The sequence below is a fragment of the Nelusetta ayraudi genome, unplaced genomic scaffold, assembly GCF_046127955.1.
Source record: "Nelusetta ayraudi isolate G7.1 ecotype Tasmania unplaced genomic scaffold, CSIRO-AGI_Nayr_v1 ptg000004l, whole genome shotgun sequence".
Lineage (NCBI taxonomy): Eukaryota > Metazoa > Chordata > Actinopteri > Tetraodontiformes > Monacanthidae > Nelusetta > Nelusetta ayraudi.
This window is the reverse complement of record NW_027466054.1, coordinates 17,346,754-17,359,802: the sequence shown is the minus strand read 5'-3', so window position 1 is coordinate 17,359,802 and position 13,049 is coordinate 17,346,754. Positions and strand designations below refer to the sequence as shown.

At 45.8% G+C, this 13,049-nt stretch overlaps 1 protein-coding gene across 5 annotated transcripts in view; it reads right to left on the bottom strand.

The window, feature by feature from the left end:
• Positions 1-9,676, bottom strand: part of pkd1a (polycystic kidney disease 1a) — a 62,683-nt gene extending 53,007 nt beyond the window's left edge. For all 5 annotated transcript variants that reach the window (XM_076039707.1, XM_076039726.1, XM_076039742.1 and 2 more), the window contains exon 1: positions 9,028-9,676. In XM_076039707.1, the coding sequence (XP_075895822.1) occupies positions 9,028-9,341 (314 nt within the window). In that variant the 5' untranslated portion in view covers positions 9,342-9,676. The remainder of the gene's footprint in view (positions 1-9,027) is intronic.
• Positions 9,677-13,049: the final 3,373 nt, after the last annotated feature.

Here is a 13,049-nt window from a genome sequence, read left to right as displayed (position 1 = left end):
TCCTCACGTCTTGGCGACACCCGGACAGAAGTGTTTTCGGCGCACGGTTGCCTAACGAGACCTGCTTCTTCCTGCCTTCCGTCGGAGTTCCTTTTTGGACACGACGGCTTGTGTGTCGGGAAACAACATTTGCACACCTCAGAGATCGCAGGGAGAAAAAAAATAACTCCAACAACACAGGAATGGATGCAATTTGCCTCAAACACCAGGATGTGTGGAAATACTGGATTACTGGTATTTGATCGGCAGGGACAAATGGAAGGTGAACTTTTAAACTGTTTTTTCTTTCCTGTGTGCCGTTAATGTTGCAGCCAACGCAGATCAATTCTCAAAGAAACTACAAACACCTTTTTTTAGTTTTTAGGTCACGTTTTCAAAAGATACTTGAAAAACATTTGTTTTTCTGATTTATTTTCAAATTGTGCTTGTGGGTGTGTTTTTTTTCTTCCTTTTTACTGCAAATAAAAAGCTGAACCAGATGCTGACAAACTGAATCTATCAAAAAACAAACAAAAAAAACAACAAAAAACGAATTTGTGAACATCTGGAATGTGACTGTAATCCTCGGTGACAGCTACTGTCAGCACGGTGGTATTTTTCAGCACAACAAGAGTTGTGTGTTACTGCTCGATCAAGACAATGTGCACCGAGTCCGATAGAATTCATCTTATTAACAATCACCAAACATTCTGCTGAGAAACATTCACTCAAAAACTAATGGGAGCGCCCCACGCTGTCCACAACAGGAATATCTGCCCCATTGCACACATTTCAACTCTCTCATCTCGGCTCATCCATCTTAACAACCTCCTATCAACGCCATTTTTTCCAGCTTTCTTTCACAAATGACGAGGGGGGAAGAGCCTTGGAGAAGCTTTGACGAGCCAATGAAAAACCATAGAAGAAGAAGACCAGGAAGAGGAAGAGGAAGAGGATGATGAAGATGCTACTGTTAAAGTTAAAGCTGATGATTGCTGCCAAGAAGATTAGCAAGGCTGCAGCAGGCGGTCAATTTTTAACACAGGCTCTCACCTTATTCCTCAGCATATCATCAAAAAGAATAAGTGGGACCGATGGAGACGACTGGGTGTCAAAATAGCACCGAATTCAACTTTTTATTCTATTATAGATTGTTTTTTGTTATCCTTTTTTGTTTTTATTGTTTGTTTTTTTTTTTAAATTAATTTTATTTTGAAAATAAAGTGCCATACCTGCCTGTGGTCTGTGAACCACCACAGAGGAGCCGTGACTCCAAACAGCAGGTGTGTGTGTGTGTGTGTGTGTGTGTGTGTGTGTGTGTGTGTGTGTGGCCTAGAACCATCATCCAGTTTTTACAGCAGTTACACTACCAAGCTCCAGATACATCTTTCTTTTGCCAACCGTGCAGGTTGAATGAAACGGGTCGCTGAGCCGGATGAGCTCTTTCCTGGATCAAGTGCATTCCACAGCCCTGATACAGGGCATAGGTGTCAAACTCCGGCCATATTTGGCTTACAAATCCCAGAATGCCCTGCTCAATCAGTGCAGGACGTTCATTGAAGGATATTCATCCATCCATCCATTTTCAATACCCACTTATTCCAAACTCAGGGTCACTGCAGTCTGCTGGAGCCTTGGTGTATTGTTGTTATTTTATTTTGAACTTTATTATCAGCCTGTGGAATCAGGCTACTTTTGAAATCTAAGTCAGAAGGCTGCAAATAAATAAGAAACATATATATTTTTATTTACATTTATTTACATTTTTAGTATCTAATATCTTTTTGATTTTAAAATTCGATTTTGCATGCGTGCAACACAAAGTTATGTTTTTATTGTATAATATTAAGCTTTGCTTGTTCCATATGCAGGTTGAAGCAAAACTTGTGTGGGTCCATATAAAAATGGACCCAAACAAAAAAACATTTTTCAATAAATGTCAATGTTGGCCCGAGACTTTGTCCAAGTTTTAAATTAAGTTTTAAAAGAAACCTTGTGAAGAGGTCACGGAGCTGCTGGACTGCTTTCATTTGGACTTTTGGAGACGTGCAAGTCATCGGTGAGGACACGCACACACACACACACACACACACACATTCTGGTTGAGATGTTTCATTGAGCTGGAGTCGTTTCCTTCAACCGGACGTCTTATTGGTTCCTCACTCTGCTGGTCTCTGGCTGCCAGCGTGACTCAGAGGGCAGTGTGCACTTTTTACATAACAACAACATATCGTAAGTGCCATAAACTCGCACTTATGGCAAACAGATGATCCCAGTTTTAGATTGTGTAACGCAAAGGGCTAGAAGAAACACAAGAAACACACACGGGCCAATCAGAGTGGTCGAAGCGGAAATATATATAATATTCATCTAGTTTATTTGGTTCATCGGTACGGCCAGCAGGAACTTCCTGCAGTCATCAATTCATTTGGTATAAATGAAATATTAATGTGGGTGTTTTTTTTTTTTGCATTATAGTCTTAATTCAGTAACATGAAATTTGAGATGTATTTAAGTTTGTCCCTCCCCACCGTCACTACCACTATCACCCCCACCACTGTGGCCACTCAACAAAGCCAACCATGAGGCACAAAACACAATAGAATAGAATAGAATAAAATAGAATAGAACACCTTTACTTATCCACATTGGGGAAATGTACATCATCACAGCAACCAACATGTAGTGCAACGGAGAAGAAAAAAGTATTTTAAATAAATAGAAGTAAACTTTTATAGAGAGAGAAAGGAAGGAAAAATATTAATTTAATATTATAATGTATTGGGTCATTGGGTCACTGCGGGTTTCTGAACCTGGCGAATTAGAAAGGTTTATTTCTATCGACACAGAACAACATGCTTGAGTGCACTTTAGCAAACACACACATCATTTTGCCAAGTTGAATCAGTTACAATCGCACACAGCAACAGCTGATAAACAGAGGAGTGGTGACGACATTATCACAGCCGTGACCTCCTGCTCTCAGCGCTCGTTCTGGAGGAGCCACGTTAGACACGCAGGCCAGAATTCACTTTGATCCTCCCACGACATCCCAGGCGACTCACTGCAGGCCCTTCGCCGAGACAAAAAGCACTCCGCTCTCACTCTCTGCGCTCCAAGTCTGCGTCTCAGGTTCCCACCCCCCACGCCCCCACCCCTCCGTTCGGCCCGGCTCGGCCCAGCTCGGCTCGGCTCGGTTCGGCGTGGGCGAGAGCCAGAGAAGATTTGCCACTGCTGCTGCCGCCAAAAACCTAAAAACGGTTCGTGTGACTTCAAAGGTGGAAGGAAGGAAGGAGGGAGGGGAGGGCAGAGGAGAGGAGAGCAGAGGAAAGGAGAGGAGAGGAGAGGAGAGGAGAGGAGAGAATATCAGGAGAGGAGAGGAGAGAAGAGAAGAGAGGAGAGGAGTGAATAGCAGGAGAGGAGAGAATATCAGGAGAGGAGAGGAGAGAAGAGAAGAGAGGAGAGGAGTGAATAGCAGGAGAGGAGAGAATAGCAGGAGAGGAGAGGAGAGAAGAGAAGAGAGGAGAGGAGTGAATAGCAGGAGAGGAGAGGAGAGAATAGCAGGAGAGGAGAGGAGAGAAGAGGAAAGGAGAGGAGAGGAAAGAATAGCAGGAGAGGAGAGGAGAGGAGAGGAAAGAATAGCAGGAGAGGAGAGGATAGCAGGAGAAGAGAGGAGAGAAGAGAAGAGAGGAGAGGAGTGAATAGCAGGAGAGGAGAGGAGAGGAGAGGAAAGAATAGCAGGAGAGGAGAGGATAGCAGGAGAAGAGAGGAGAGAAGAGAAGAGAGGAGAGGAGAGAATATCAGGAGAGGAGAGGAGAGAAGAGAAGAGAGGAGAGGAGTGAATAGCAGGAGAGGAGAGGAGAGAAGAGGAAAGGAGAGGAGAGGAAAGAATAGCAGGAGAGGAGAGGATAGCAGGAGAAGAGAGGAGAGGAGAGGAGAGAAGAGGAGAGGAGAGGAGAGGAGAGGAGAGAGGAGAGGAGAGGAGAGAATAGTAGGAGAGGAGAGGAGAGAAGAGGAGAGGAAAGAATAGCAGGACAGGAAAGGAGAGGATAGCAGGAAAAGAGAGGAGAGGAGAGGAGAGAAGAGAAGAGGAGAGAAGAGAATAGCAGGAGAGGAGAGGAAAGAATAGCAGGAGAGGAGAGGAGAGCAGGAGAGGAGAGGAGAGGAGAGGAGAAAATAGCAGGAGAGGAGAGGAGAGGAGAGAAGAGAAGAGAAGAGAAGAGAAGAGAAGAGAGAATAGCAGGAGAGAAGAGAAGAGAAGAGAAGAGAAGAGAAGAGAAGAGAAGAGAGAGGAGAGGGGAGAGGAGAGGAGAGAAGAGGGGAGAGAAGAGAGGAGAGAAGAGAAGAGAAGAGAAGAGAAGAGAGAAGAGAAGAGAGAAGAGAGGAGAGGGAATAGCAGGAGAGGAGAGGAGAGGAGAGAGGAGAGAATAGCAGGAGAGGAGAAGATGGGAGAGGAGAGAAGAGAGGAGAGAAGAATGGAGGAGAGGAGAGGAAGATCGCCGCCCACTTCCCACTCTCCACCTTTGTGACATTTTGTAAATTTTTCTGGCCATTTTGCTTCATGTTTCAAACAACCTGTGGTGACCTCCAGCATGCAACAGCGAGCAGAGCACTTTCTGCAGCAGGCGGCAGCTAGCACAACACACTCCTGACAACGATAATAAGCTTTGATGTCTGTTATTTGTGTTTCAAGGCGGACGCGAGTCCCCGCCGCTAATCAGCGCATCCGCAGCGGTGATGAGCCAATTATGTCACCCAAGTGAGGATAAGATGCTTTTTTTTTTTTTTGACAGAGTCTAGGGGGATGGAGGAGGAGGAGGGCGGTGGCGTTCCGTCCGTCTTTCCGGACGGCGCTCAGACTGGAGCCGGAATCCGATTCACATCCGATTTATTTCCCACGTATAGCAGGAATCAAAGCAGTGGACCCTTCTTTCTACAATCCACGTTGAAATCACGGTTACAGTCCCGGCCGGGGTTGACGGAGGGAGCGTGGAAAAAAAAAGGAAATGGAATTCTATCACTTGAGCCCGTTGAGTGCACTCAGCCCGGCTGTGGTGTGACCTCAGTGAGCTAATGATGAACTGCCGCCTTACCTCACTGGATGTGGGAACACACACACACACACACGCATGCACACACACACACACACACACACACACACACAAAGTGTGTGAGGAAGTTTTCTATTCTCTGCTCCTACTCTTGTTCGCTTATTTCTGACGTTCGCAGCCGCCGCCTCTTCTTCTTCTTTTCTTCTCCTCCTCCTCCTCCTCCTCCTCCTGCTGCTGACCAGCAGAGTGAAGTCACTGCTCCTCCATTGCCATAGAAACACAACAAACTCTCCCCGGCCGTAACGCTTTTGTGCGCTCAATCCTTCCTTTCCCCACTCCATTAAAGTCCAGTCAGGTGGTCCCTGTCTGCGAGTGTGTGTGGTGCGCGTGGGTGGAGGAGAGTGTTTGAGAGTGGAAACACACAACAACCAACCCCCAACAAACAAACAAAAAACAACCAAAAAGAAACAAATTGGGAGACTTTTGGATTCAGTCTGGTCTGTCTGACAGCTGTGAGCCGTCCGTTCCAAACTGTCTCCCGGTCTGCTGAGAGGCCCATCGCCATGTGTGGACGGAGAGAAAGAGAGAGAAACGTTGTCCAAGAGGGTCGCGGGTTCGAACCCCTGAGGCGGTGAACCTCCGTGTGGAGTTTGCCTGCCTGCCTGCCTGGCTGGTTTCTCTGCAGGTTCTCTGGCCTCCTCGCACTGTAAACTGACCATCTGTGGTCAGTATGTGCTGATGGTTGCTGGTCATGTGGTGAAGCTGGGTGTGACCCCCACCCGCCCACACCCCTCAGCGCCGTCTTCACCCTGAGAGTCGGTGCAGGGGAAGCGGTGATGATTGGATGGAGGACAGCTGCCCCGTCTGTTGTCGCCTCGTCGACTACGACGGCGCGTTGCGTGTTCGTGCAAAACTGCCTGTGTGTCAGTTAGTTCAAAAGAGTACACATTAACTTCTCCAAGGTCCCACATTCTGCAAAAAGAAAAAAAAAAATCTCCTGACCGCTAACTAAAGCCTGCTAGTGAAATAAGAAATAAGAAAAGTCTTTGACTTCTTCTGTCCTTCATGAAAAACTGAGCTGTAGCTCTGATCACATGGATACAGAAGGTCGGAAACCAACTAATGCGCCGGTGGTGAAACAACACTGACAAACACAAGCTGGAACCCTTGGAGTTCTTAGTTTAGTGATAGATAACTTAAAAAATAAATAAAAAAAAGACAAATGTGTGTTTTTGTTGGTAATTACATGATTATTACACAAAGATTTAATTTTGGAACCAGACTTTATCTCTCTCTGTCCACCAATCACCGACCGTCAGGTCCGACGCCACTTTCAGAACATCGACGTCCATTCACGAAGAACTCAGAACTCAGGAGAAAAACAGACACAAACTGAAAACACCAGCTGCTGTGTTTAAACATGTATTGACTATGATAAGATTTTCCCGCCTTTTCAAGCTTCACTTTCTGTTGAAGAAATTTAATTCCATTTCCTTCGAACACGTTGAAAATAAAAGTTGAAAATAGTTGAAAAAGTAAAGCTGAAAACTCTGCATTCAACATGCTAGGACAAGCGAAAGCAGCAGTACCTGAAGGCGTCGGTGAACATCACGTAAACATCACGTCACAGCAACCTGCAGAAGTGACGGGCAACACACTGGTCGAGGACAAACGTCGGACTGACTGTGTTTTCTTTGTTATTTCTCCTCCTCTGACACTTCAGCTCAGAACAACCAGACGCTCTTCAAAACTCCGACACAAAGCGAACGCGCACGCACACACAGAGATGCTCGGGGACGCTCGATGTTCACAAAGCCACAAAAAAATTGTGACAATCTACAGCCTTGGTCACTTTTATTTCACTCCAAGCTTTATGCTTGCAGCAGCCCAACCTTGACAGGGGAAAGCAGCAGAAAAAGAATTCGCATCAACACTTGCATGCTTAACTGAGGCGTGGACAATGCGTGCGAGCGAGCAAGGCGGTGAAAATGGCAGAGTTGCATTACGCAGCCAGGCGGTGGGGGGAAGAAGGGGAAAAAAAGATGGCCCCAGGAGGGCTGAAGAACCTCAGGACACCTTGAATCCCCCATGAGTCTTAATCACACGCGTCCCCGCAAGTCAAAACCGATGTTTTTGGAATTCATAAAAGCACCCCAGGTGGAGGGAAATGAATTACGGCTGATTAGCTGACGAGTCCTGTAATTGGACAGCCGGTGCTGTTTAAACAGCCGGTTGGGTTTTGCAGGCGAGGAGGAGCAGACAGCAGAGGAAGAGGAAGAGGATTATTGATAAAGAATGAGGTTCCCCGCCAGAAGCTCACTGCAGGGCGGCTTCACCGTCGAGATTAAAGGCCGCAACACTTTTGACCCAGCGAGCTGATTCTTAAGAGGAGCGCGCTGGGGGGGGCTTCAATTGAATACCTAATAATGTCAAGCCTGGCCTTCAAGTATGGACTTTACTAAGTATATACGTGTACGTATATAACCACTGGTGAGCAGGGTCAGTATTTAGGTTAGATAAAAGAACGTAGTTTGGGGGTTGGGGGCTGGGGGGGGATAATTGACAACATGTGTGTTCCGGGGTGCAGAACAGAATGTTCTCATTGCAGCGGCACCAGCAGCACCAGCACCAGCAGCAGGCAGAACACTGATCGAACAGCACCGCAGAACACTGGGGTCTCCTCGGCACCGCTGACCGACTTCACGGTTGCACACACGTGTCGCACACGCTCTCAAAAACAAACGCACAGCACAGAGAGAGAGAGACACACACACACACACACACACACACACACACACACACACACACACACACACACACACACACACACACACACACACACTGCGCGGAAAACAGATTTGTAGAGAAACACACACTAGCTCATGTTGATAAAACTCTACGGCGATACCAATTGCCGCGTTGGTACTATTACGAATCATGTTGTTGACGGCAAAGAAAAAAAACAGGTGAGTTTGTGCGAAAAGCAATGGACTGAATGAATAAATATCAGTCAGTGGCAAAAAAAAATAACAATGACCGGAGGGGAACACAACCCTGATGAATGAACTGTTTTCACGTGCGTGTGTTTGTGTGTCTGCAAATTTGCAACGGGGTCGATCATGTGATGCAAAGTACACAAGTAAAGGCCAGCAGCTTTTAAAATGAATCAACACGATGTGAACAATCACCAGCCGTTGCCATAATCTGACAAAAAAAAAAAGACACCGAAGGGCAAAACAAAGCAAAGGCGGGTGATTGTTTCCAGCCACATTTTAGCCTATGGGGAGTTTTGACAAGAAAATCCGACCAACGATTGCGCAAAACCTCAACCAACCCAGAACAGTGATCGTCACTGTCATTGCTGTTTCTATTCATCTGTCAATATGACACAGTCATTTGAGCCAATTTTTAGGCGTCCATATGGATGTGCCGATAAAACAATGAAATTTAAGTGGAAGAGACACAAACTACAGATCGGTTGACCACACCACTTTCTTTTTCCAAAGGGCAAAAGCAGGACAGGGTGAGAATCAAAGGGGTGATGCAACAACAATCACGCATGCTGACAGTAGGAGAAGCAGCCTGATGTTTTTAGCCACTTTGTAGCATTCCAGTAGTTTCTACAAACAGCAGAAGAAACCAAACCAAACCAAAAAAATATATTTAAAAAAATTATTATATTATTAGTATATTAATTATTTGCAAAAAGGATGGGAGGATGGGATGCTAGTAATTAGCGTGTGATGCAACAACAAATCAACAGCAATCCCACAGATGCTAAGAACAATATAATATGGGGGGGGGGGGGGGCAGGAGCCATCACACCCACATGTGTTTCTGTACTCCTGAATAAATAAATGAATAAATAAATAAATAAATAAAAAATAGTCAAACAAGGACCAGATGTTTGCAGTCACGCATCAACAAAATCTGGCATTTTTACGTCAGAAATACAGTAAAGGCAGTGCTCCAGTTGAGAGAGTACTACAGTACTTACAGAACATTGGTGGCCAGAGGGAGGTCTGCCGCCGCCGGGGCCCTGTCCAGTCCCAGGCTGGAGCAGTTGACGACGCAGGCCGCCGCCTGCTGGGGCCCCGCCAGGGCGCAGCTGCAGTTGAGCGGACAGGGGCCGCAGCTGGCGCCGCCGCCGCCGCCGCCGCCGCCACTGCCGCCGTGGTCCCCCTGCGGCCCGGAGCCCCAGGCCTCCAGGCAGCACAGCGCCACGAGCAACCCGGAGAAGACGCCGAAGCTCGGCGGACAGACGCCATGTTTTCGCTTGGATAGAGGAGTCAGTCCATTTCCACCAGGCATAGCTCACTCACATCTCATTGCCCCTGGTTGGTGGAAGTCCTCTCCGTGTGGGAAGAAAAGAGTCTCGGAGCCCCCCCTCCCCCCAGCCGCCGCCGCCGCCGCCGCCACCACCGCTCGAAAACAGAAAGAGAAGAAGAAGAAACAAGCCGCCGCGAACCCCTCTCATGTGAGGGGACGAGAATAGAAGTGAGCGAGGAGGGTTAGCTTGAATTTTATCTTCTTCCGGACCGTTTTGGTGTCTTCTTCTTCTTTTTCTTCTTCTTCTTCTGTGTTCCTCCGTTCTGCTAAAGTATAACGGAGCAGCTCCGCAATCTTTTCTGGTGGGGGGGGTGGAAAAGTTTTGGATAACTTCCTCTCTCCTCCTCCTCCTCCTCTGTCTCCTCCTCCTTCTCCTCCTCCTGTCACTTGATGCAGTTCACTGAGCTTCCGCCGAGAGCTGACTAATGTCTGCATGGAGGTGAAAGTGAGGCAAAAGAAAAGTGCAATATTTTATTATTATTATTATTATTATTATTATTATTATTATTATTATTATTATTGTAGTAATAATAATAATAATAATAATAATAATAATAATAATAATAATAATAATAATGACTTGGATTTGTATAGCGCTTTTCATAACCCAAAGATGCTTACATAAGGAGGGGGAGGGGGCAAAACATACATGACATACATAACATACAGGTGTGCACACACAAACATAAAGGTAACAAAAGGAAAACAGTCCATCGGAGAGTGGAACAGCAAACGGGGGGTTAAGCATGGAATGTACTGCTGGTGGTGTGGGCTTGGGTGAAGAGGTAGGTTTTGAATTATTACGTGGTTGAATTTAGTCGCACATAATGCACACACACACACACACACACACACACACACACACACACACACACACACACACAGTTACTGTAAACCCCCTACGCAAAAAAAAAGTATATAAAAAATTAGTTTGACTGGCATAAACTTTTAGTTGCTCCTCCTGAAAGTGCTGCTGTTTGAATATTCATGCACTCACGCAATGAATAAATAAATACACAAATAAGTGAATCAATTAATGAATAGATATATAAGCCTATGTGCAGAGTTTGCTTTGCACAAACACTAGAAGAGCCTTGAAGGCCCCATGTTGACACTGAGCACAATATTCAAGGTTTCTCTGCAGAAACTTTTCTTTTCTTGAAAACCCGAATAAAGCTCACAAATGAACTAAGTCTTCGTTTTTCACCTCAGACGTCAGTAGCACAGCTTCAGTTGGTTAAAAAAAAGTCTGAAATAAAAATACCTAACAACTCATAACAACTCCAGAAAACAGCTGATTTAGCCCCCTGTTTACTGCTGCATGTTAATAAAAGAAACAAACACTAGGGACACTGATGCTTTGCTGCACCTTCACATGTTGGGATGAAGCTAAAAACCTGACAAGTGGGTGTTGTCACTAGTAGCCTGATATCAGTCCCTTGTGTTACATCACAAGGGGAAACGCAGAGTAATTTTTTTGAAAGGCTGAGGGTGAAGAGGTGCTTCTCCGGCTTCTCACGTCACCACAAAAACACCAACTGGCGCCAGACATTGTTCGCACACCTCCACACAAACAAACGGTGGAATTAACAGCAACGCTTGTGTTTCCTTTTTTCCACCCCACATCAGCTGTCGCATCTTTGTTTAAAGCTTCTGGGGGGGGAAAAAACCCATCTGTTATCACACTGCATAACCTTCAAGAGTCACGGTTACGGCCGCTTTAATACCTCTGCAAATAATACACACACACACACACACACACACACACACACACACACACACACACACACGGAGGCCACTGTGCATCCAGGCCGTCCGTTCAGGTAATGATCGACTCCTTTGAACGATACGCCATCAAAGCTGCAGAGCGAGCGGCAGGGAAGTTTTTTTATTTATTTATTTATTTATTTATTTTTCTTACTTTACTTTTTTACTTCTCTGAATATGAAACCAGCGTCAGATCACCGTGAAGCAGTCTCAGCGGTGAGACAGCTGGATCCGCGCTCTCCTCTCCTGCAGAGATGTGGTATTTCTCCCTATACGACTGACTACAGAAACGACTGTGATTGCTTCTGAATCTGTGGAACTTCGCTCCAGAGAGATGAAGTCAGATGAAGCCACCAGCCGCCCCCCCCCCCCCGCACCCCCCCACCTCCGCCACCCCCACCCCCGCAACCCCCACCCTCTTCCTGATGCTGTGCAGGGCACGTGTTGGAGGTGCTCTCTGGTTGTTTGACTTGGCCGCAACCAAAAGTTTTCTCCCTGCAGGCGTCTGGTGCTCCGCACAAAGAACACTCCCACAATAACTCCGGCACTCTCTTTTTCTTTCTGCGCCTGGCAGACTTGATGTTTGCGGAGCACGAGACGCGTCTGAGCGCAAAAGACTTGCGGGCCAAATCACTCGAGCGGCTGCAGCTCGAAGTGAATAATCCAATTTTACCATTTCAAAACATACAGAGACTGGGCTCCTTTATTTAAAGATTTATTTTCAAAAATCTCTTATTTAATCCTTGTGCTAATTTGATTAGCATCAGTCTAAACTCCGAATTAGGGGTTTTGTTGTTTTTGGAAAAACCCTGAGCTCTGACTCGAGGGTTTTGGTTGCAGTGATCACTCAGATGAAAATGTTCCCAATCTTTTGTCTCTCCATCAGAAGAATTTAGGCCAGTGTCAAAACTCAATGTGTTTTTTTTGTTTTGTTTTGTTTTTTTGTTTTGAGCTTCAACAAAGTCTGAGGTTCAAGTTGAATCTTTGTAATCAGTGCGACCCGTGTGATATTTGTTGGGACACTTCCCCCCAAAACACTTATGTCATTTTTTTTTTCCCCACCCATTTATAAATGATTGCATGGAAATCATGCATGGCTAAGGAGAGCACGCAATAATATTCAGTACTTCAGGGTTTGACAAGAATCCCTACTTGATTGTATCATTAAAAATGGGAAGAAAGGGAGAAAAATAATACAAAGAATTTATTTTTAGCCCTTTTATCTTCTATAAGACTTCAATTTCAACTGTTGTAATAGTTGGACGAACACATCTTTACCAGCCAAATTCATAATTCCTGAATCAGATTAAGCCCTTAAGTTGCGCAGCATGCCACCGGTAGCACAAGCACTAGGTGGCGCACACTCACTCACTCGCTCTCTCTGAGCAGGAAGACATACCTGCGTGGTACAGACGCCAGGGAGGCGCTGTAATTACATGACCTGTATTTAGAGACTTAGAATGTGAGCTCACAAGCCCACATAGATCCATCAGCAAAGCTCCACCTGGAAGCCCAGAGTGATTCATTCTGCTCCACTGGACCAACAGCCCGACGCTCTCATACGGCTGAACATTGATTTTCAACGTGTTCCGGTGGCTTGGCAATTTGTCAAACGCGTTCAGTGAATCTTCCGTTCACAACTGCGACTGTATTCGCTGCCTCGGCTGTGCAGTCTGAGGCCTGCAGGTGTTTCAAGGTAAACATTTCTGGCTAAAAGTTGCACAACACTGTCACTGATATTAAATAAATGGGATTCTTTGCCTTTCTAGCACAATTGAACAGTTTCTAGATTGATTCATATAGGAGTCAGGGGGTCAAAGTTTTATTCTAAATGTTTTCATTAGTTCTGAAGCAAACGCCACCGCTGCTGCAGTACAACGTATTGAAGTTCATACTGGTCCTTGTCTGTGTTTTCTTTTCTTT